This window comes from Chelon labrosus (assembly GCF_963514085.1).
Source record: "Chelon labrosus genome assembly, chromosome: 5".
NCBI classification, from domain to species: Eukaryota; Metazoa; Chordata; class Actinopteri; order Mugiliformes; family Mugilidae; genus Chelon; species Chelon labrosus.
Window position 1 is genome coordinate 14,872,532 of NC_140341.1, and position 26,439 is coordinate 14,898,970.

The 26,439-nt window shown below is 43.8% G+C and overlaps 1 protein-coding gene across 3 annotated transcripts in view; it reads left to right on the forward strand.

The window, feature by feature from the left end:
- The window catches only part of LOC311488113 (nectin-1-like), a 32,403-nt gene that overhangs the window by 2,677 nt on the left and 3,287 nt on the right, over positions 1–26,439 (forward strand). For 2 of the 3 annotated variants that reach the window (XM_084544624.1, XM_084544623.1), the window contains exons 2-5: positions 11,932–12,270; positions 12,360–12,656; positions 14,590–14,683; positions 25,475–25,629. In XM_084544624.1, the coding sequence (XP_084400750.1) occupies positions 11,932–12,270; positions 12,360–12,656; positions 14,590–14,683; positions 25,475–25,629 (885 nt within the window). Of the gene's footprint in view, positions 1–11,931; positions 12,271–12,359; positions 12,657–14,589; positions 14,684–15,833; positions 16,408–25,474; positions 25,630–26,439 lie in introns of those variants that run through there. The other variant, XM_084544622.1, reaches the window with a different exon arrangement.

The following is a 26,439-nucleotide window of genomic DNA, read 5'->3' on the forward strand; positions in this document are numbered from 1 at the left end:
CGTACAAGGCAACAGGTACTGAACATACCCTGTGGACACACACATCAAAGACAGACATGGATAAGAGATGGAGAAAATTGGAGAAGCTATGCAGTTGACAAGTAAATCAATTAAATGGCATACTCCTGTGTTTCTATCATAACAATATATATAATTTTTTTCCAGACAAAAATGTTAAAAACTACTAAGCTTTTTTGAAGCAGAATTCATGGCAATGTTGCTGTTCTGGATGACATTATATTGTACAGATGTGTCAAAAGAAGTAGACTATGAGTATATAAGACAATTGTGATTATATTTCAACCTACTTAAAAAAGGCTCCAGCAGGTCTTGGGGTCATCTTTGCTCGAACGGCTTGGAGCTTCACATTCCCTCTCATCTGCGCTTCGTCTCCCCTTCGCCAGCCATGACATCACATAACTTTGTGGACTGAACTGTTCTAATGGTGGCCCATTCCTTTCCGGCACACTCGATTCGCGAGACCTCCTCTCGCGAGGGGCAGGAGTGCGGTGTGACCCGTGCACACTGGGTAATGTAGTAAGTACCGTATTTTCCGGACTATAAGGCGCACCTGAATATAAGCCGCACCAGCTAAATTTTGGGGAAACTACAGATTGTGCCATATATAAGCCGCACCCGACTATAAACCGTTGGTGTTTTAATGTTTAATTACCGTAAGGGTTTCTTCTACCACGGAGGGGATTGTCGGGACAGAAATGACTGTTTGGAAACGCAAAGCGTCCCATTTATTAACATTTGAGAAATAAATCTTTCAATCAATCAATCGATCAAACTTTCACATCTTTGACATTACAAACAGCATTCGTGCAGTGCATAATACAACGGTGCGCTCCTAGCGCACTTCCTGCAGTCATAGTACCGTAGTGCAGTATAACAAAAAACAAAGCTTACAACGCTTGACGAGGCAATAACGTTAAATGGCTAAATTTAATTTGTTTGTAAAAGTGCTTGCCTGTAACACGGCAGCAAAAGTGCAGTAACCCGGCTGCTACAAAATCTTTTTCGAAAACAGCCAACACAGCAGTAAAGGTGCAGTAACACGGCCGTTTACTATATCAAAATAACCAGCCTACTATACCAGAAAAGTCAGTTCTTAATCCTCGTGTCATCGTCTATGACATGATAGTGCGCCCCTGGTGACCGTTAGCTGTAGAAATCCATCCGCCGTTGTATGAGCCGCAGGGTCCAAAGCAATTGCTTTTGTCACTTAAGTGACAAAAGTAGCGGCTTATAGTCCGGAATTTACGGTAAGTATATGAGTATCACGAATCGCAAAGCGAGAAATAGAACAGGACAGGGTACTATGAGCTCATGAGAAGTCCCGGTACGCCGTAAAAAGTCCCGGTACGCCAGAGGCTAAAATTGAGAAGTGCCGGTACTCCGTACCGGTGCGTACCGGCCCACTTAAAGCACTGACTGTCACGCTATTAAAGAAATACTTCAGTCACATTGTCAAAAGTTAAAAGGACAGTCAGTCAACTACACTGTAACAACGTAACGTAATTAGCTAATTCCGCTTCACTCTCGGCTTATTTAACAGCAGCAAAACTGGACATGATAGTCACGAATTTTGTCATGCTTATTTGAGTTATGAGAACTGATGGGGATATTCTTTTAATTGTTATTCAAGCAATGTATGTCTCGTGACCAACTCACCATGAACACACTTCACCGATGATCTTACTCGCGGATAACTGGTTCTCTCTGCCCGTCCGACTGGTATTCATGGTATTATGAATACCATGAATACCGACTCTGGCTGGAGTGTTGCCAACAAGGACGGTGTAGAGTGCCCTCTGGTGGACAAACTAAACTATACAACGCCAACACTCATGACATGGTTGAAGGGTGTTTCGTTTTTATTTTATTTTTGAAATATTCATTTATCGGCCATTATAAATGCCGATACCGATAGTTTTGAAAATGCCTAATATCGGCCGATAATATCGGCCGGCCGATATATCGGTCGGGCTCTAGTCTACATACAGTTAGTAAGGCTACAATACATCCTAAAGGCTCAGTACCAGCACTGAATGTTTGTGTATTGATATAATTCAACCCAACTTCCTATTCGCACAAGGCCTTTAGAAGGACACAAAGCAGTTAACATGCTTTACAGTAGTAGCACAGAATTGCATGACGAGTAATAGAGAAGAGATTAGAGGACAAGAGCTCGGTGCCAGAGGAAAGAAATGAGAGTATAGGTGCTTGGTGCGTGAGAAAAGAGAGTAGAGGACATGTGCTCAGTGTATCGTCCCCCAGCAGCCTAGGCCTTGTAATGTTCATGGGATGTAACATTTGTCACAACAGTGGCGTACTGCATGACCCCCTACGGGCATGCGCAAGTTGTGCAGTGGGCGGAGCCCTCGAGCGTGTGTAGCGGAAGTGGATGTATGTCTGGGGTACAACGGATAAGTAAAACAACGACACCTTCTTAACACTCGGTCTGGTCATTGACTCATGTAACGAGAATATCACATTGGCGACGAGGACAAAAACGAAGAGAACATCTGCACTCAAGTTTAAAAAAAAAAAAAAAAAAGAGGAAGAAGAAAGGAAAACGGGAAAAACGGGTAACTCGGAAGACGTGAGGACAATTACTAGCCAGCAAGCTCGACTTGCAAGCTAACCTAACGTACTGGAGTATCTAATGAAAAAGACTATCTAAAAATGGCACTCGTTAACACAGTCGCTCTGCCAGCCTTGGATATCGAGGCTGATCCAACCACCGTGGGACCACGCTGGACTAAATGGCTGCAAAGGTTTGACAATTACATTACTGCAATGAACATTACTGGCGATGCTAGACAGAAAGGATTGCTACTGCACTTAGCAGGCGAGCGCGTGCATGATATATATGACACGTTAGCTGCAGACGAGGACAAATTTGCAGATGTTAAGCGGAAGCTGAGCACGTACTTCGAACCTAAAAAGAATGTGCAATATCAAATATACGTGTTCAGAAAGGCAGTGCAGCAGCCAGATGAAAAAGTAGACACATATTGCACTAGGCTACGCATCCTAGCGAAGAATTGTGAGTTTGCTGACGTCGACAAAGAAATTAAGGCACAGTTGATTCAGAGCTGCCATTCAACCAGACTGCGCAGGAGAGCGCTTAGAGAGCCAGGGACCAGCCTAAACGACCTGTTAGAATACGGGAGAGGGATGGAACTGTCTGAGCAGCAAGCCGCAAGCATGGAAGAGAGTGCTGTGTCAGTGAATGCAGCGCACCAGAAGGGGCGAGCAGCCACCAGCCGACGCGCCGGAAGAGCCAAGCCCAACAACCAGTGCCGAAATTGCGGAGGACAGTACCCACACGATGGCGAATGCCCTGCGAAAGGAAAGGACTGCAAAGCATGTGGCAAACTGAATCACTTCGCAAAGCAGTGCAGATCAAATCAGAGGCAACCAAGAAAAGACTTTGACACAAAACGTAGAGACTACAGAGATAACACTGGACGTCAGAAATCGCACAGGAAGGTGTGCAACATTACAAGCACCAACACAGACAACTTGCACTCCAGCAGCGATGAAGCATACGTGTTCGCTGCCAGCAGCAACGACAACACTAAACAGCCACGGACACATATCAAACTCAGTGGGGTAAGGATATCTGCACTGATTGACTCAGGGGCTGCAGTGAACATTATCAGTGAAGCTGCTGTCAGTACACTGAGCCCGAGCCCACAGCTCACCCCACCTGACATTAAAATATTCCCGTATGGCAGCACTAAGCCACTTCCCATAAATGGTGCGTTCACATGTAGCACAGAGACTGAGCACAGAAAGACTGTGGCGAAGTTCTACGTAATGAAGGGTGGTAGCTGCACCTTGCTAGGGTACAACACTGCTGACGAGCTGGGCCTCATCAAAGTCATAAGCTGTGTGTCTTCTCCAGCAGATGGCACAGTAGCAAATGAGCTAATAGAGACTTACCCGGAGTTGTTCCAAGGTATTGGGAAACTGAAAGACTTTCAAGTGAAACTCCACATCAACAAGGACATTCAGTCGAACTGTCAGCCACATCGGAGAGTTCCCTTCCACGTTAGGCAAAAGGTCGAAGAAGAGCTGAAAAAGCTGGAGGAGGAAGACATCATTGAGATGGTCACAGGCCCTACGCCATGGGTTTCCCCTATCGTCACACCACCCAAGCCAAAGGACCCAGACAAGGTGAGGGTTTGCGTTGATATGGGACAGGCGAACACCGCCATCCAACGCGAACGACACATCACCCCCACCATGGATGATGTAATCCATGAGTTAAATGGGGCTACGGTTTTCTCTAAACTTGACCTGACAGCCGGATACCATCAGCTCGAGCTCCACCCGGAAAGCAGGTACACCACACACCTTGCCTTGAGACGCTATAAGCGTTTGAACTTTGGTATATCTTCGGCAGCGGAGGTGTTCCAAAATGCCATCTGTCAAACACTGCAAGGGATAAAAAAGGTGTGAAAAATCTAAGTGATGACATCATTGTTTATGGAAAAACACAGAAAGAACATGATGACAGTCTCAAAGCTGTGTTTCATAGACTGAGGGAAAGAGGGCTTACGCTCAACAAGAAGAAGTATGAGTTCAATAAATCCAAGCTTGAATTCTTTGGATTTATTTTCTCAACTGGAGGCATCTCAGCTGACCCCCAAAAGGTTACTGCCATACAAGAAGCCAGCAACCCACAAGACCTGACCGAAGTCCGAAGCCTGCTCGGCATGGCAAACTACTGCTCTAGATTCATCAAAGACTTTGCCTCAATTTCAACACCACTGCGTGAGCTGACCAGAAAGGACACACCGTGGCACTGGGGTCCAGAGCATGCCAGAGCACTACAGACGATCAAGGACAGCCTGACCAGCAACACGGTGATGTCCTACTTTGATCCAGGTAAAGTCACAGAGCTTGTGGTAGACGCCAGCCCGGTTGGCCTCGGTGCCATTCTTTACCAAAAGAACAAATTAGGGTAGAGGCGCACCATAGCATACGCCAGCCGTGCTCTCAGTGACGTAGAGCGACGCTACTCACAGACTGAAAAGGAAGCGTTGGCTATTGTGTGGAGTTGTGAACACTTCCACTTATATCTGTATGGCAACCCATTCACTCTCGTCACAGACCACAAAGCTCTGGAGGTCATATGGAACAACCCTCGTTCAGAACCACCAGCGAGGATCGATAGGTGGGGACTGAGGCTACAGCCCTACGACCTCAGAGTGGAGTACAGGAAAGGCGCAGAAAACCCTGCCGACTACATATCCCGTCACCCCATTCAGCTGCAAGCAAGTGACACCACAAGAGCAGTGAAGGTAGCAGAGGAATACGTCAACTTCGTGGCTCAACATGCTACGCCCAAAGCCATGACTCTCGTGGAAATAAAGGAGGAAACACGCAAAGATCCGATCCTGCAGCAGGTCAGTTCCCACATCAGAAACAACACATGGCAAAAAGTCACAGGTGACACACAACATGCAGAGACATTGAAAAAGTTCAGACAAATCAGTGGAGAGCTTACCGTGTCACTTTCTGATGACATCATACTCCGAGGCACAAGGATCGTCATCCCTGCGTCCCTCGAACAGAGAGTACTCCAGCTAGCCCATGAAGGACATCAGGGTATCGTAAAGACCAATACACTGCTCAGATCAAAGGTATGGTTCCCTAACATTGACCAGAAAGCAGAATCCATTGTTAAGAACTGTCTAGCCTGTCAAGCCAACACACCGGTCACACAGTCAGAACCCCTAAGAATGTCTGAGCTGCCAGAAGCTCCCTGGCATAATGCATGCGCTGATTTCTATGGCCCTTTTCAGACTGGTGTATACCTCCTGGTAATCATAGACGAATACACTCGATACCCAGTTGTTGAGATAATCAGATCTGTCTCAGCCAATACAGTAATCCCGGTCCTGGACAAAGTGTTTTCCATGTTCGGCATTCCCAGAGTTCTGGAAACAGACAATGGCCCTCCTTTTAACGGAGAACAGTTTTCTAAGTTTGCTACATATCTAGGTTTCCACCACCGCAAAATAACACCTCTCTGGCCCCAAGCAAACGCTACAGCAGAACGTTTCATGCGCACACTCGGTAAGGCCATACGTGTGGCAGAGACTCAAAGCGTCCCGTGGAAACAGACTGAACACGTTTCTCCGTGAGTACCGCTCCACACCTCACAGCACTACAGATGCATCACCTGCAGAGCTGATGTTTCAGCGCAAGTGTAACCCAGGTTATTTTCTGTGGCTTCAGTTACAGATTTCCCTAAATGCCACTTATGCAAATATTCGGTAAACACTGTAAGTTACTGGTGTTCCTTGAATGCATCACAAGCAGGTTGTCAGCTAGACAGCGTCGTGCGTAGCGTATCGAGTCTTCCGTCAGTACGCACAGCATACGTGAAACATACATGAAGCAGACATGGTTGTTTTTTGTTGAAAAAGTTAAATAAGTATTTTTGAGTAAGAGACAGATAAGTTGAGAGTGAACTGGCGTATCGCTAGTGAGGAAGGCAACTACTGCAAGCTGCAGGGTCGCTGTGGATAGAGGAGCGCTTGACAAATTCCGACGGGTGTTTGTTCTAATCACCCGAGTATCCTGGTGAGTTAGCATCAATGTTTTGCTCCGAGATAATTTACTGATGTATTGGGTTACCTTGAAATACGTGAAGAGCTTAAAACCAGTCAGGATATATTTGTGTGGAAAAACTTGGCTGATGCTGCTACGTTTTTTAGCCGCTAATTGCTCTCGGCTGCATTACGGCCTAACGCTAAGCGCTAGCGCTAAGCTAATTGTACTGTACCGTAACACATGGACAGTTTGTGCTTAGTTGAAATGTGTTTAAACTGAGGTGTGTGTTATGAAATATACATTGGTTGGATATGCAAGTTATCTAAAAGTGTGTGTACGTAAAATTAAATAATTTAGTTCATATGTTCGTTATAGTTAATTCAGTGTTATGCAAATTTAATACTGGTAACTCTCAAACAATGGACAGTGAAAACCAGAAAATACAGACTGTGTTCTAACTGTGCTACACACTTGTGTGTAGGCTGTTTTTTTTGTTGATGGACGATTCTATCTGTGACATCGTGGAGCTTCTTCGTCTTCTGGTCCAGATCGCCATCGCTGTTGTGGATGCCTTCACCTTGTCAGGGCGCTGACAAGTGTACATTGTGCCAGTCCAAGGGACGGTAGGAACCAAATCAACGGAACTCAAACTGAGGAGAATTTTTCTATTTTATTTTGGTACTTTTTCACTGAGATCTCAGGTCGTTTTTTGTGCTCGGATCCGAGAAAGACTGAAATTAAACGGGGGGAAAAAACAAAAACTGAATTGAACTGACAACTCAAACAAAAGTGTGTTTGGTCCAGTTGTGGATACATTTAATTTGTGTATGGAGCACTGAGAATTGAATATTCTTTTATTTCCTAATTACTACAAATTTTGATAAACCATTCATTTGTGCTATCCTATTTTAAGGTATTTTAAGTTAAGATTTGGGTCAAACAATTTTAGTTTTTTTGAAGAGGTTAAATATATGTGAGATATTTGAGAAATGATATGCTGTTATGACATTTTCATAAATACATTTTCCTACTTTTCCTACTAAGTCAGTGGTTGTGTGTCTTGTGTGGGTTGGAGGTCTCATGTCTCTCCTCATAGAGTTTGCTACTACCAATCTCCTTACCGAACCTAGTGAATAGTGAACCTGAGTAAACCTGTAATCTTATCAGACTTTGAGGTCTTGGGTCTGAGGTATTTCAGAGAACCCCAGATTGAAATACTGTAAATACTTTAGCCAAGATCAGCATTAAAGGAACCCTACTAGAGGGAAAGGTGACGTACAGGTTACACAAGATACACACCAAAATCCCGCTACTCACCATAGCCAGCGACAACAGCACTGATCACATCATCAGAGAGCGTGACAGGACAGCGAAAGCGAAGATGAAGTCCAATTCCGACTCACACCGTCACGCCAAGCCGAGCACACTGACCCCTGGAGACACAGTGCTTTGCCAACAGCCCAAGTGCAACAAGCTCACACCTCCCTACAATAGTGAGCCATACACTGTGTCAGAGATCAAGGGCTCCATGGTCACAGCGACCAAAGGTGGACATTCGACAACAAGGAATTCTTCCTTTTTCAAAAAGATCAATGCTGAAACCCAAGAGGTGCAGACAGATCCGGACAATCTGGTCAATGACACTGTTGTGGTGGCAACACCATGGTATCCATCCAGGATTAATCGTCGGCCGCCATCGCACCTCAAAGACTATGAGTGAGGTTCGAATCACCAGGTTGAATGTGAGAGAAAAAAAAAACTGTTGATGTTCACACTTGTTGATTTTAATAAGGTTTAACAAGGTTATGTATCTGACTGTTTTAGATAACGGGTTTAGTGACACCTACAATAGTCACAGGAATGTGTTTTCAGCTATTCTGGATTGCAGTTCACTTGATATGACTGCATTTTTATGATTTCTGAATGAATACTCAGTTCGTATGCATTAGTGTAGGTTTTAAAATTGAGTTACAACTACACTGTTATATTGTAAACAAATCTGTAATGTCATTATACAGTAAGTGAATGAGTTCTTTCCTAGACAATGGTTGCAGAGATGTTTATTCTGTCAAAAAAAAAAAAAGAAGTGATGTAATGTTCATGAGATGTAACATTTGTCACAACAGTGGCGTACTGCATGACCCCCTACGGGCATGCGCAGGTTGTGCAGTGGGCGGAGCCCTCGAGCGTGTGTAGCGGAAGTGGATGTAAGTCTGGGGTACAACGGATAAGTAAAACAACGACACCTTCTTAACACTCGGTCTGGTCATTGACTCATGTAACGAGAATATCACAGGCCTATTGCAGCATAACTCAGGGATAGTTTAGCCCTAACTATAAGCTTTATCAAAAAGGAAAGTCTTAAGCCTGATCTTAAAAGTAGAGAGAGTGTCTGCCTCCTGAACCCAAATTGGGAGCTAGTTGCACAGGAGAGGAGCCAGATAGCTGAAGGCTCTACCTCCCATTCTACTTTTTGAAATTCTAGGAACCACAAGTAGGCCAGCGCTTTGAGATCGAAGTGATATGTTGGGATAATATGCTACAGTGAGGTCTTTCAGATACGATGGAGCTAGGCCTTTAAAGGCCTTGTATGTAAGGAGGAGGATTTTAAATTCTCTTCTAGATTTTAAAGAGAGCCAATGAAGAGAAGCTAAAACTGGAGTACTATGATCTCTCTTGATAATTCCTGTCAATGCTCTTGCTGCGGCATTTTCAATCAATTGGAGGCTTTTCAAAGAGCTATGTGGACAGCCAGACAGTAATGATTTACAGTAATCCAGCCTGGAAGACACAAATGCATGAACTAGTTTTTCAGCATCACTCTGAGACAGGTCCTAATTTTAACGATATTACGCAGGTGAAAGAAGACAGTCCTGGTTACTTGCTTTATGTGCAAATTAAAGGACATATCCTCATCAAATATAACAAGGTTTTTCACGGTAGTACTGGAGGCCAAGGTAGTGCCATCCAAAGAAACTAAGTGATAAGATGAGGAATCTCTGAGATGTTTAGCTCCAAATACAATGATTTCTGTTTTGACTGTTTAAGTAGAAAATTAGTCCTCCCAAAACTGTGCCACCAGTACTTTGTAAGTTGTAACTTTACTTAAGCTGCTTGACTTCAGCAAGTAAGGCATAGGGCATGATCAGTTTGTGGCAACACTTTGCTGAAGGAAGACTGACAGTACTTTGTAAACTGTCAGGGTCAGATGTTAGAGGTCGTATTTAGAACTTGCATTAACATCCCACATGAGAAACCCATTCACAAGAGGCCAACTTAAGTACCTGTGTTCACGCCACATCTCCAGCCAGGAATTGAGATCCAATCTCAGTTCCACGCTCTGTATGCAAATAAACACAGACATTATTTTGGGCGCAGCAGAATATTTTAACAGGTAGCCTACAGATCACTATCGCTGTTTCAGAACCATGAACAGTGCTGTTTGGTGTGCGTTATGATTTATTGATCTCCGCCCTGACTTTAGTTATTCACGAGACCTGCGTAAAACTCAGATTATAACTCAGACCCTGGAAACTTCCTTATACACCGTTATGTCTGGTATTAAAGTGAAATAAAGACACCAGTGAATGAGGAGATACACTTAACTCCACGCAGCTTCCTATTTATCATCAGCATGACCCCATTACTTGTTAACTATAGCCAATACATTATTTATCACACACAGTGTACTCATATTCAAAGCTTTCATTTGTTAATGCTTTAAATGTATTTATCGTTTAATCAACGTGCAGCTACAAGGAGAGAATATTTTAAAATGTTCTCATAATCACCTGTTACCAGACACCTCAGGACACCCTCAGAAGGCCCATGTCCATTCTCTGATGAGTCACAACAATTTTGGAGGCACAAAGGAGACCTACACAATATTAGGAATGTGGTCATAATGTTATGCCTGATCGGTGTATTGATTTATGCAATAGAATGTTTTAGGGCTCTGTCTCATTCTTGTTTTAATCATCAAAAGACCTCAATCAACTTCTCACTCAAAATTCCTACAGTCCAAATATTTCCCGTGTGAAACTTTCTGGTTTCACCCTGTTCACACGTCTTGGTTTGGGGAGAGATATTCACACTGTGTTGTAAGTAAATAATGAGTGCTTGTTTGAAGAATTGAGTAATTTGTGAGGGAGTTGTTTTGTTTACCACAATGTACAATTCTTCTTACTGCACTGAACTGCATGAACTACACTGCTATGCCATTGCCTTGGTGTTTTGTCCTTGGGGTGAACGACTTCTGTGTCAGTGCAGTGCACACGGATATGGCGTGGGATACTTCGAGGCCTTACTCTGCAAAGAGGAATGCAGAGACCGGAAACAAAACAGTCAAGGCACACGTGCATGGACACTACATATTTTATGTAAAAGTTTATCTGTCTCTGTGGAGTTTGCATGTTCAACCTGTGTCTGCGTGGGTTCTGTCCGGGTACTCCAGCTTCCTCCCACTGTCCAAAGACATGCTCATTAGGTTCATTGGTGATTCTAAATTGGCCGTAGGTGTGCATGTAAGTGGTTGTCTGTCTCTCTGTGTTAGCCCTGCGATAGACTGGCGACCTGTGCAGGGTGTACCCCGCCTCTCACCAGATGACAGCTGGGATAGGCTCCAGCCCCACCGCGACCCTTCACAGGACAGGCGGTTACAGAAGATGAATGAATGAATGAATGAATGAATTTGTCCAATCACCGTTGAGCGGACCGTGCATAAAATGGTCATGAAATGGCATAAAAGTTAAAACTCCTACTTCCTACAGAAGATGAATGAATGAATGAATGCTGTTTTGCCTGAGGAAACAGTCCAATACCCCATCCAGCTAGCCTAGTTTGAGTCACACAGCACTTTGAAAGCTACCACTGTCTAGCTATTTATACACCTCCAGTGAGTTGGCACAAAGATCAGTCAAGACCAGTTTCAACAAAGAAGTCATTTGTTTCCATCTGCAGGAACTTTTTCTTTGGTGGTTTGACTCAGTCCCTTGCCCTTCTACATACTTGTGTGGGAAGCTTTAGATTAAATTAGATTCAACTTTATTGTCATTACACATGTATAGGCACAGAGCAATGAAATGCAGTTTAGCATCTAACCAGAAGTGCAGTAGGCAGTAAGTGCACGTGGCATAAATATTGTGGTGTATAAGCAGTATATGGTACAGGTTGTTTTTTATAGCATATGGACAATATTTACAGGTATTTAATATTTAGGTAGGAGAAGCCGGAGCAAAACCTGCCCAGGATACAGAAAACATACATTCTACTAATTTTATTGTAATGTAGCCATGCACATTAAAGTGGTGAGAGGTGATATGAAAGCCTAATACAATATTATGCATTTTCCAGCCCTCCAGGTGATCGGTGGAAGCGCGACCGTGGTGAAAGGAGGGACTGCTATCTTACCCTGCACACTCATCGACACCTCGGAGACCCTGACTCAGATTTCATGGCAGAGGAGAACCAGGGGAAAACCTAATAATGACAATTTCTATACCATCCAATCGGATGGACCCCGCTATGTTAATGGACCTGATAATCGATTTGAGTTTATTGGGAATTTTAATGACAGGAATGGATCTCTACAGTTGTCCAGTGTTGAATTGAAGGATGAAGGCATCTACACGTGCATCTTCACTTTGTTCCCCAGTGGAAATCACAAGACAGAGATACCTCTGAACCTGCTTGGTATGATGAAACTATACAGTTAAAATTCAGTTTTTTTTTTACCTTTTAACTTTTATATTGACTGTTTTCTTGTGTGATGACTATCCTAGTGGCTCCAGTCACAACCCTGAAGGGTAATAATGTACCTTTGGATTGTGAAGAAGTTTCTCTTGCTACCTGCACGGCTGCCGGCTCCAAGCCTGCTGCTGAGGTGACCTGGCTCACTGGTACCCTGGCAGTGAGGGTCACAACCAACTCCACCCAGCATGCCGATGGTACGACTACCACAACCAGCTCACTGTTTGGAGTCCCTACCACAGAAATCAACAAGCAGTCAGTTCAGTGTGTCATCAGAACAGCTGCCCTGCCTGAAGCAGAAACCCTGAATTTCACCATACAAGTCTACTGTGAGTATACAAATACTGCCTTACCCTGAATTCTCATGGATTTTGCTGTTTACATAATTACATTTATTGTTAAAACGTACACAGACACGAATCAAACAAGATGTGTGAGTGCAAATATTGCTTAAGCTTGAATATTTTAGGATTTCTTTCCTCTGTGGGGACATTGACTTAGACAGACTTTAATCGTCCACAAGGGAAATTGCTTGGTCACAGTAGCTTAGTTGCACATAAAAAAAACACTCTTGAGAACCACAAGTAAAAAGAAAGAAAAATAAAATATAAGTACAAATCTAATAAAATAAAATAAAAAAAATAGTATAAAATGAAGAAATGTACAAGAAATGGAGACAGAAGTAATAATAATATATTCTGTACATAAGGTGTAATAATGTCCATTAACATGAATAACATGGAGTTATCTATTACAGAAAAGGTGAGTTGTTGTACAGTTGGATAGAGTAGGGCATGAATTACTCTACGTTGTTTTTCTAGATAAAGATAGAAAGGGACCCAAAGACTAGGTAAAGAGGGAGAGGGTCAGGACAAAATGAGGACATCTAGACTAAGACAAGGATACTGGCAGACCAAAGTGGTTTCTTAAAAAAAAAAAAAAATGTAGTTAGCAAACTGTAGGTGTGACATGGTGTGTCAGTATTTGTAATGATATGTCTGAACAAGTACTAACCTCTCACTTGTTCACCCGAGAGGTTAGTCAGCTCAGTTAAAGTTCATACCAGTTGCTTGGCTGCCCTCTCCTCCAAATGTGCACATTTGCTCTGTGTGCACAAAGGGATGGGTTGGATGCAGAGAACACATTCCTTGTATGATTTACATTTCATATTTACATTTTATCATTGTTATCACATCCACAACCCCATTCAAACCTAGTGGAAACCTGGAGCAGTGCAGGTGATTAAAAGCACCCTCCCTGCTGCATGCCTGCAAACTATTTTTTATTAACAGTCCAGGAAGGCAGACATATGAGGAATGTCTCCTTGGAACACTTTAAGACAGAGTGTTCACTGACTTAAAGTGATGTCAAATTGTTTGGACAGGCTTTACGTGGGCCGATATTTTTTTCTCTGTATTGATTGAATAATGGTGAAATACCAGTACAAATGCACTTCCTGACCCTTAAAACAACCACTTATTGTTTGCATACCCCTATGTGCAAAATCCGTCATCCCATTCCTTCTACTTCTGGATGACAGTTCACCAGGTGACGCAATACGTCTCTAACTTGTTTCACAAACATGACAATGAGTTCATTGTACGTACTTTAGTTTCTTCTCCACTCAGCTGTTCTGGAAACAGTACACTCTGGGTTCACAGCATGAATGTGCAGTTGGGGCTTTGGCTGAAATTATACTCTGTGTCACAATAGAAGATGCAGCACATGACTGCCATTTTTCTTATATGTGTCAGAAACCGCAACTTGAATATAGAGTGTCTGGTCATAGTTTGTCACATGGTATTCTGTTTCTGGTGGAATTCCCCCAGCAGTCCAGTTGGTATTGGTATTCTTCCAACATCTACAGGCATGTCTGTTTAATAAGACAGTCTCACCTCTCAGGTATCTAAAAGCTGCTGTGTGATGTATCACCTTGACCTCATTTAAGGTCATGGGAAAGTGTGAGTTTGAAAGGCAAACAACACACTGTAAACACACCTTAATGAATGGATTCATACATTCAACAGTGCCTTTAAAAACACCAACATATGTTATTCTGATCGCAGCACACATCAGTACCCAATACAGAGCAGTGTCAGGTTGTTACTGTTTAATCCATAAGACTTTAACAACAGGAGTAACTGGCTTATCTGAGGGGATTGGATCCAGTCATTCATGTTAAACCTTATTTTGATATCATTAGTGTCTCCTTCCTTATAGAAATAACACAACTCATTCTTTCCCTGATTTTTGTTTTTCCAGTCGCACCCATGAACGTGATGATCGTTCAACGTCCTGAAAACTCATATGAGTGTGTAACCGAAGCCAACCCAGAGGCAGATTTTTCTTGGAGCAGGTACAGTAAATAACAGTATCAGTTAAGACTCTATTAACCAAACAATGGAATTTACATGATTTGTCTCGGAGCACTGTATGCTTTGTCATTTTCCAAAGCTTTGAATAATGGTCTAACAGTTGTGCCTCTAGCGAAAGGAATTTGAATGATGTTTGGACACATTGTAAAAATCAAAGCCCAGTGTTACTGTCAGCAGTCGTCAGATTTACTACTTAATTACGGTTTGAAAAGGCTCATGGTTTATGTGGTTTAAACAGTATGTGGACAAAAAAATCTCACAAACCATTTGGTTTGTGTGAATTCAACAAGAGTATCATAAAATAAGAATAAGCTTCACCAGGACAGTCTTATTACACAGTGTTACGACCCCGACAGGACAAAAGTTAAACTAGGGGAATATAGGGAGGTAACAATTAAAGCAAAGACCAAAAACAAAAAGACGAACCAAAGACCGTCTGCAATCGCAGGGATTTATTCACAAATGACGAGATCAGTTCACAAAACGGAGAAGGTTTCTTCAAACAAAATAACGCCGGCCCAAACGATCGATCCAACTGCTCACCACGACCCACTGGCCACAGGAACACACACACCTGCAAACACCCGGCAGGAACTTTATAGCCTCCAGGTGTTAATCAGCTAATCAGCTGATGGAGGAGGGGAGCGGAAGGGCGGTACCTGGAAGACAAGAGAACAAAGACAACAAGCCCCACACACCAAAGCCTGTAACACCCCCACCAATAAGAATGACCCCCATCCATAGACTGACACGACCAACACTAAGCACTATATAGTCTTAATACTACAGACCATACAGTGCTATATACCCATGAATAATTGAAAATAGACTAATGAATTCCTAACTGATGATCTTACCCACGGGACAGCATGTCGGCCACCAGATTATCGGCCCCCTTCTTATGCCTAATCTCGATGTTATAGCACTGGGCATGGAGTGCCCAGCGCATCTACCGCTGGTTGCTGTTGTACATCTGCATCAGGAACACAAGAGGATTATGATCGGTGTACACTGTCACAGGCACAGAAATAGAGCCCACATAGACTTCGAAGTGCTGTAGAGAAAGGAGCATGGCCAGGGTTTCTTTTTCAATAGTTGAATAGTTCAACTGATGTTTCTTAAACTTCACAGAGAAATAACAGACAGGGTGGCACACATCATCAACACCATCCTGCAACAGCACTGCTCCAGCCCCTATGGCACTCGCATCCACCTCCAGCTTGAAAGGCCTGGAGAAATCGGGTGCAGCCAGCACTGGGGCACTACAGAGGAGGGACTTGGCAGCAGTGAAAGCATGGTCACAGTCATCATCCCAGACAAAAGGAACGGCTGGGCTACAAAGTTTTGTCAGCGGCGCAACCACCACAGAGAAGTTTTTACAGAAACACAGATAGTAACCTGCCATGCCCAAAAAACGTCTGAGTTCACGCCGAGTCGTAGGCGTCGGGAGAGCCAACACAGCCTCAACCTTTGTGGTCACGGGCAGAACCTGTCCATGGCCAACCTGCTTTCCCAAGTAGGTGACCATAGCTTTGCCAAACTCACACTTAGCCAGGTTCAGGGTTAACGAGGCTTCTGCCAGTCGCCGGAACACATCTTTTAAACTGGAAATGTGACTCACCCAGTCCTTTGAATAGACCACCACATCATCCAAGTAGACACTACAATCTGGCACATTTCCCAACACATGCTGCATGAGGCGCTGGAAAGTGGCTGGGGCATTTCTCATGCCAAAGGCCATGACTGTGTACTGCATGAAGGCATCAGGGGTGACAAACGCAGAGATGTCTGATGCGCGTTGCGTTAAAGGGACCTGCCAGTACCCTTTTAGCAGATCTAACTTAGTGATGCATACTGCAGGACCTACGCTGTCTATACAGTCATCCATACGTGGTAAGGGGAAAGAATCAGGCACAGTTACTGCATTCACCTTACGGAAATCTGTACAGAACCGAGGGGTTCCATCCGACTTAGGAGTCAGCAAGCAGGGAGAACTCCAAGGACTACAGCTAGGTTGGGCAAGACCATGTTCAGCCAGGTAAGCAACCTCTTTTTTCATCAGCTCTCTTTTATCAACAGGACAGCGGTAAGCATGCTGCTTAATGGGAGCATGATTACTCACATCAATGTCATGCTGCAACACATTGGTACGGGATGGCACGTCACCGTACAAAGTGGGGTAGGCAGTGAAAAGGTCAAGCACATCCTGACACTGAACTGGAGACAAATAGGACAAATGTTGCTCAACATTAGCCAGGAACTCGGAGTTGGACAACCGGCCAGATTGCTGTGCGTCAGAGGGGGTAGTCAAACCATCCGTTATATCTGCCACACAAACAAGCAAAGGAGTAACTGGACCAGTGAGCTCTGGAGAACTTGCAACCTGTTTAACCACTTGTGAGTGGAGCGCTTTCAGCATATTAATGTGGCACAAACGAGTTTTCTTGCGACGCTCAGGCGTCCGAATGACATAATCCGTGTCAGAGATTCTACTCTCCACTACATAGGGACCCGTGAATCGAGCAGTGAGAGTGGACCCAGGTGTGGGTAACAAAACCAACACCTCATCACCTGGCTGGAACTGCCGCTCAACCGCCTTCCGGTCAAATCGTTGTTTCATACTACCCTGAGCAGAGGAGAGGGCCGCTTTTGCCAGCTTGGAGGCAAGATGCATTCGCTCTCTGCATTTGGAGACAAAATCCAAAATGTTAGTTTGTCTTGGGTGGCTACCCACCAGCTGGTCTTTCAAAACCGCTAACGGACCACGCACATTGTAGCCAAAAACTAGCTCCGCTGGGCTGAACCCCAAAGACTCCTGCTTGGCATCTCTAATGGCAAACAATACAAACGGTACACCCTCATCCCAGTCTTTACCACTGTCACGACAATATTTGCTTAGCATAGACTTCAAGGTTTGATGCCACCGTTCAAGCGCACCTTGAGACTCAGGATGGTAAGCACTTGACACCGAATGAGCAACACCCAGAGATTTCAGGGTCTCATTAAAGACCTTAGAAAGGAAATTAGTCCCCTGGTCAGTTTGCACCACCCTCGGCAGACCAAACATGGTAAAGAACTTTAGCAATGCCTTTGTGACAGCTGGTGCTGTAATTTTTCGCAAAGGGACCGCCTCGGGAAAACGAGTGGAGACACACATTACTGTTAACAAGAACTGATTACCAGCCTTGGTTCTAGGCAGCGGACCCACACAATCAACCATCACATGCTCGAAAGGGTCACCAACTGCCGGAATAGGCCGAAGAGGGGCGGGGGGCACGGGCTGATTCGGTTTCCCTACAATCTGGCAAGTACTGCAACCTTTACAAAAACTCACCACGTCATCCTTTAAACCAGGCCAGAAAAAATGCTTGAGAACCCGATGATATGTTTTAGTTACAACCAGATGACCCGACCATAAATGTTCATGGGCCAGCTTTAACACATGCTGGCGACAATTAACGGGAAGGACTATCTGATGGACCACACCCCAATCCTCACCAAGCTCAACGGCTGCACTACCTGACTGTGAAACCCACCTGCGCATCAGAACACCATTATCATGATAATACGGTTGCTTAGGCGTACACTCACTGGGATCCTTCACAGCAGCGGTCATACATTTAACTAGGGACTGATCTGTTTGCTGGGCAGCAATGAGAGCCTCACGATGCAGTGGCAAGGGAGCCGCAAGAGCAACAGGCTCTTCCACCTGTTCAGGTTTACTGAAACTGCAGTCCTCTGAACCACCACCAGGGGGCAGCTCATCCTGAGAGAAAGCAGATGCAAACAGAGAATCGGTCAAATCAACCTCCTGGGCCTGCCTACGGGCCCTAGCTCTTGTTAACACACTAACCGTAAAGACATCAGGATGTGTTTTAGCTAAAACATTATGATCAGACTCTGGAATGGGCTCAGCAACGACCATCGGGACAGGATAAACCTTACCGCCAGCTATATCATTACCCATGATGAAATCAATGCCATCAATGGGAAAACAAGAGCGGACACCCACATGAAAATAACCAGTTGCCAGACCCGACTGCACATAGATTCGGTGCAGAGGTGCAGGGATGAAACCCATCTCAATTCCCCTAACCACAGCGCTAGCGTCAGACTCAGTACCGGAGGGCAACACACGGGACAAAATGAGGGACTGTGAGCAGGCAGTATCACGCAGCGCAGTTACTAGGCGCTGGTCTTCGGCCTGTCCTGTAAGAGACACCAAACAATCAAATATGAAAGGCTTAAAACAGTCATCAGGCACCCCTGACACTATGGCCTCATCACCGATGGAGGTTTTAATAAGCCCCACGCCTTTTGGTGGCTTCGCAACAGGCCCCTGCTTACGCTTCCAGGCAACACAATCAGCAATCAAATGACCCGACTTGTGGCAATAGAAACACGGCCGATCAGCTTTGGAAGCAGAAGAAACAGCAGAGCCTGACACCTGCAAACCAGACTTCTGAAAAACCTCCCGAGGGGACTCACGTTTAGCCAACACGCTTTTGTGTGTGAGCGCAAACTCATCTGCCAAGGTGGCAGCCTGCTGCAAGGTGGACACTTTCCGTTCATTTAAATACACAGCTGTACGCTCAGAGACGCAGTTTTTAAACTCCTCCAGCAGCATCAATTCGCGCACCGAGGCAAAATCGCTAACCTTACAGGCCCCACACCACCGGTCAAAGAGAATGCTCTTTTCTCTGGCAAAATCGATGTGGGTCTGATTGGACACCTTACGAAGATTGCGAAAACGCTGTCGGTATGCCTCAGGTACCAGCTCATATGCCCGCAGAATAGCACTCTTAACTTTATCATAATTAAGACCATCCTCCACGGACAAGGAAGAGCAGGCCTCCTGAGCTTTTCCGGTTAACTTGCATTGAAGCAAAATAGCCCACACATCCTCTGGAAACTCACGATCGCGCTCCTCTTTTTCTAACTGAAACCGAGCCAACCGGACTTTCAGCCTGGCTTCCACCTTCGAGCCAGGAGTCGACTCCACAGAGAATGGGATGAAATGGGGCATTGTAACCGGCCTTTCCGCCGTCCCCACCTCTTTCACAGCAGGAGTAATTGGCTGCTCGGCCTCTCCCGCCGGGCGGACTTCACCTGGAGAGGCTGCTGCCTCACCCTGAGCATCCCTAACCACCACCGGCAACCTAAAAACCCCTCTGCCGATCAACTCATCTAAAAGGACCGCTTTTAGCTGAGCCTTGACAAGAGAGTCCGAGACCAAAACACCATAATACTCCGCAACCACACGTAGATCACTTTTCTTACATCTATCAAACACAATTAATGATGGATCAGCCACAAATGCTTCAACGTCAAACGCTGCCATCATCAAACACACCGGGAGAAATATCAGCAGACCACAAACAAAAATGCTGCTGCCTCACACACAATCAACTGGAAACCACCAGAGACACATGCGGCGCGTACAATGTCCGAGGCCACACACCAACAGCCATCACGAAAGACAAACTTCCCCAGATCCTACCTAACATAAACTTCACCTATCTATCTTCTGGGGCGTGCCGGGCTCGAGGCGTCTTATAGGCAACACATCAGCGGCCGAAAACCCTGAAACGCCAGCCCCCAACAGAGATCAAAGTCCCCGCCCAGAGTTAACCCCGAAAATAAAAAAGGCAAAATAACAAAAGAGCACCCGATGGAGAGGCTGAGATAACTCAACCCAGCTGGGTAATCACCTGTGTAGTCTGGAGAAGCTGCCACTAACGACACTGCAGGCTGTAGGCACACAGACACCAACACGTCACCGCAGAACAAAACTGATAATGAACAACAACCAAAACCAACCGATACTGCGGCGAGAACTATCCCGGACGAGCCCCCAAAATTGTTACGACCCCGACAGGACAAAAGTTAAACTAGGGGAATATAGGGAGGTAACAATTAAACTGACTGTGTTTTTGCATTTCAAAGGCAGCTGGTGGTTTTATCACAGTTTTATCAGACTGTGTTTTTGCAGCTGGTAGCCTAGAAGTTTTATCAACTTCCTCCCATTGACTGGTCAAATGGAAGTTTGTTGCCGTGGACAGACTGTTACTATATTTTACAACTGCTCCTTAAGGCCATGTGGTGTAAAATGAGTCACAGGAATTTGGTAATGTGCAATGGTTGAGGTGAGCTTTGGTGAGCCTTCTACCATGTGATTTAGCAGTTGCTACACTGTGAGACTCGTCACATGTTACTGTAGAGCAGGGGTGTCAAACTCATTTTAATTCGAGGGCCACATAACAGCCGTTGAGCTCAGGCGGGCCTGACCGTTAACAAAATAGCATAATAACGTCATAATAAACTCCAAATGTTTCTGTTTGTTTTAGTGCGATTAAGTACATTATGAAAATATTTAGATTTAATGAACTATACTTTTACAAAACATAACAAATACAAAATCGTAATTTCAGCACATTGCTGCCATCTGCTGCTCAGTTCTGGTTCTCAGTGTTGTGTCAACACGGCCCCTAGTGGAAAAAATAGGAATTGCGGTAACCTTTATTGAAAAATTGCACCTAATGTCTTATATGTCATTTTTGCAACTTGCAAATCCATCCCGCAGGGGCAGAGCCGATCCTCTGCTGGGGCCGGTTTTGGCCCGTAGGCCATATGTTTGACATCCCTGCTGTAAAGGTTAGATAACTAATTGACCACACCCACTTATTTAAATGAAGATCAAAAACGCTACTTGTTAATGAGGCATACTAGTTCTGCTGCAAGGCCAAGGCAAAGGCAGGTATAAAAATAAAGAGTAAAATGAAATGATCAGGTTCTACTCATAGATATTATGTGGTCAATTTAGTTTGACATGCAATGATGTTTAAAAGTAAGTGATGATTTTTTAGCCATACTTGGACAAGCAAACATTTCATCCTTACTGTGGAAGTATTGGCCTGAGACTCTTATGATCCATAGCTTCATATCTCTAACTAAAATCTGTATTTGGTCTGAGCCATGCACGCCTCTGTTACTCAGACTAAACAGATAAGACTAAACAGACTACTCACAACTCACAACAAAACAGGGTCACCAGCCCATCGCAGGGTTAACACAGAGACAGACAACCATTCACACTCACATACACACCTACGGCCAATTTAGAATCACCAATTAACCTATTGAGCATGTCTTTGGATGGTGGGATGAAGCCAGAGTACCCGGAGAGAACCCACACAGACACAGGGAGAACATCCAAACTCTACACAGAAAGGCCCAGTTGGCCCATGGATTTAACTTTATAAACACAGGGATTGACTGTATTAAATTGTATGTTTGGTTGTGTCTTTTCTTGGATAATTGCCTCTCAGCTGGTAAAGCTTGTCTTACCGAAATGGGCCTATAAGAGCAGTACAGTAAGCCATGGATTTGGGATCATAGACATTAAAGACAGCTCAGACGCAGGATCATTTTTGTTTTTTGTTTTCAGCTTACAGTCTAGTCAGAACTGCACCAGGTGTTTCCCCTACACAGTTAAGTATTTTCCTGTAAAATAACAGTAAAGAACTGGCAGCAGAGTTGCCATTATCTTACTGTAAAATTAACATTTTTTTACTGTCACTAAAATTTACAGTTTTGTACTGTTAAAAATGCAGCATTTACTGTTTTTTAAGATTACTTTCACAACACTTTACAGACAACTGGTTTGTTTAAAAATAAATTATCAGTCTTCACGAAATCTATAAACTACAACCAAATGTGCTTTGTGAATTTAGAACAGATCAGCTTCTTAATGCACTTGACTTTTATTTTAACATGAATTTAGAATCTCCACATTCAGAAAACGCCTTCTTTCTGCTCTCTTTTTGCTGAAAAAAACAAACAACAAAAGAACAAGGTATTCAGACTTGGAAATACTGAATAAATATTGATAACAGTTCAGATAATAAAACTTAATGAAACTAACAGACTGTTCCACAAAGCAAACTTTTCATTATCATGGTACAAACTCTCAGATGTGTGTGCTCTTTGTGTCCTCTTGTAATCTGCTATATATTGTAATGTGGTCTATGAACATGAAAATCTGAAGAAAAGTATCACAAGCCCTGAAAAAATATCCAAAGTCCTGACATAACACCTCACACAGTCAAAACATGTCAGCATGACACATTCAAACAGTTGTATGTGTATGTTCAGAAACAGGACACAAATAAGTCGGCGAGAATAACAGGGATTCAGACCTTCTAGCCTGTAAGGGAGAGAGAAAGCGGGTGAAATTGAGAGGGAGAAAAAATTTAAGCAATAAGACAAGCTGGTGTCCTTGTCTTGTGCGTGTGTAATGGGATTGAATAATTTCACCATTTTAAATGACGTCCCACTGCAGGTCCATGAGTCTTCGCAGCAGAGTGGATCCATGTGGCTTGACTGTTGTCCTCTTTTTGCTGGTGGCCTTGCCACAGTTTTTTGACAAGACTTTGCCATGTCCAGGCTTGGTGCCTCGCTCAGGGTTTATACCAATGAAGCGCCTGAGAAATAACGTAAAAATCAAGTTGTATAACTCACTATCATCTGTGAAAATGTAGCTAGCTACTGAGTCATTCTGTCAGGCCATGCACATATTCAGTAGGCTGTTGAAAAGAAACTGAAAACATCACCAATATACACTATATTGCCAAAAGTATTCACGCACCCATCCAAATAACTGTATTCAGATGTTCCAATCACTTCCATGGCCACAGGTGTATAAAATCAAGCACCTGAACATGCAGACTGCTTCTACAAACATTTGTGAAAGAATGGGTTGTTCTCAGGAGCTCAGTGAATTCCAGCGTGGTACTGTGATAGGATGCCACCTGTGCAACAAGTCCAGTTGTGAAATTTCGTCGCTACTAAATATTCCACAGTCAACTGTCAGTGGTACTATAACAAAGTGGAAGCGATTGGGAACGACAGCAACTGAACCACAAAGTGGCAGGCCACATAAAATGACTCAGAGGTCACCAACTTTCTGCAGTTGGTCGCTGCAGACCTCCAAATTTCATGTGGCCTTCAGATCAGCTCAAGAACAGTGTGTAGAGAGCTTCATGGAATAGGTTTCCATGGCCGAGCAGCTGCATCCATGCAAAGCGTCGGATGCAGTGGTGTAAAGCACGCCACCACTAGACTCTAGAGCAGTTCTCTGGAGTGATGAATCACACTTCTCCATCTGGCATTCTGATGGAGGAATCTGGGTTTGGTGGTTGCCAGGAGAACGGTACTTGTCTGACTGCATTGTGCCAAATGTGAAGTTTGGTGGAGGGGGGATTATGGTGTGGGGTTGTTTTTCAGGAGCTGAGCTTGGCCTTGTAGTTCCAGTGAAAGGGACCAAGAGATTTTGGACAATTCCATGCTCCAAACTTTGTAGAAACAGTTTGAGGATGGCCCCTTCCTGTTCCAACATGACTGTGCACCAGTGCACAAAGCAAGGTCCAAGAAGACATGGAGTGTTTGGTGTGGAAGAACTTGACTGGCCTGCACAGAGTCCTGATCTCAACCTGATAGAAAATGTGTGGGATGAATTAGAGCGAAGACTGCGAGCCAGGCGTTCTCATCCAACATCCGTGTCTAACCTCAGAAATGCTCAAAATTATCAAACATTTCCATAAACACACTCCTAAATCTTGTGGAAAGTCTTCCCAGAACAGTTGCAGCTGTTATAGCTGCAAAGGGGGGGCCAACATCATATTAAACACATGATGAGCAAATACTTTTGGCAATATAGTGTAGTTTGCACCAGTTTACAAATGAAATAAAACTGCTGCTCACCAAATAATTTGCTAGATGGGGATGGATAAAAATAGGAACGAGGGTAGTCTGTTCAGTACAAAGTTCTATGAAGCAATTGCCCGTTGTCATATTAATCTAATACATTCATTCATTCATTCATTCATCTTCTGTAACCGCTTGTCCTGTGAAGGATCATGATGGGTGTTATCCCAGCTGTTTAATCTAAAACAGAATACATTCATTCTTCTGAAAAGTTGGCTTGGATGAAGAAATTAGTATAATTGAAAAGTAATTTGAGAAGAAAAGATCCGTTCAAAACAAGTATGATGAGGTTTCGTTGAAACTCTGGAGGGATGTGTTGTCTGCTGGAGCTCAGAGCAGCGAAATGAAAAGGCTGAGGACAGTCACTCTTGAATCTTAGATAAAAGGTCACTCTTAGTCCAGTATAGGGATGGCACAGGCAGACAGATTCTGAGCACTAAAAGCATTGTAAGAGCCATTAAATGAGTGGCCACTAAATAAATCATCAACTGCTCAGGTGGTTCCAGAAATTTCATACAAATGCTTATTGGTCAGAGTTGGTTGTTCTCATGTTAAGTTCACACTGAAAGTAAAGGCACAGTTAAAAATAATAATGATCAGTAAAATGAAATAATGCAATTGGATGGAGCACAAATAGACACACAGGAATGTTGCTGTTAGATTATTATTTCTAGTGTATTAATGTGTCAGTACTTGGGGAAATTGGAGATAATTGTATGCGCACTTTGGTAGTTTCATCTGATAGTGAGTTCAATTTTATATGGTACATGTACCAGCACAGGAGAGCCAGCTCATCAGGAAACGGCCCACCTACACCTGAAGGATAAAGGACACTACTTTGAAGATAACAACGTCCAAATCTTAGCCAGAGAAGAATGATGGTTTGAAAGAGGAGTAAAGGAAGCCATCTATGTCAGACTGGAAAAAACTTCACTAAACAGAGGAAGTGGACTGAGGTGGACTAGGGCAAGGTACATTTTATGTTGACCCTCATTTGTCTCCTCCAGGTCTGGCCAGTCTTTGCCTGAGTCTGATATTAAAGTGCAGGGTGCAACTCTGCAGTTTGTGAGGAAGACCTCTAATCTGAATGGCCTCTACGAGTGTGAAGCTGTCAACGCATATGGAAAGAAACGCGGAGGTCTCCACGTGTATATGGATTTTGGTAAGATTTGAGTTGGATAGATATAGATTGTCAAATACTTCTTGATATGTTTGTTCTGGACTTGTCTATCTTGTGTATCTAAGGACACACGTGATGCTTAAAATGATGACTTTATCATCTGGTGTCTTATTCAGAAACCCCTAAAGCAAAAACATTTGACAACGATGCTGCCCCTGTTATAGTTTGGATGGGCAGAAACTGAAATTGCTGAAAACCAAATTTTGTTAAATAAAATAATCTAACACAGTATGGCTTGACCTACACATATGAACATGTCTTCTACTTTTTATCAGATTCCATTGCTTCCTTTGGCAAATGGCGTATTTGGCGCTTTGAAGCAAATCTTCAGTTTAGCTTCCAGCACATTCTTTTCCTCCATGCCATCGGTCCAAGCAAAGAAGTCTTGGTGTTATGTTTAAGCCGCTGAGTGTACTTCAATGATCACTTGAAAAGATGTAAAAATTCTTGTCTTGACAAAGTCTTTTGTAAAACATGAGCATGCTTCATGCCTGAACTCCTTCCTATAGGGGCATTCAAGACATCTCAGGCTGAGACAACAACACAGAGCAAATGGAGAAATAGATCTCTTGGATAGCAGAGGTTGAGTCTGCTGGCAGCACAGCCCAGTGAATAACTGAATGAATGATTACCCATCCCAGATAACTCTTTAAAACCTTAAGCACGTTCTGTCTTGTGAAATATTCTGTTCCTGTAAGTTCATGTGTCAGGTGCCTTTTGTGCTTCAGGACCTGTCTGTACAGGCTGCCAAAGTAGTTTGTAATATAAAACTAAATAACCAAGAAAAAAAAA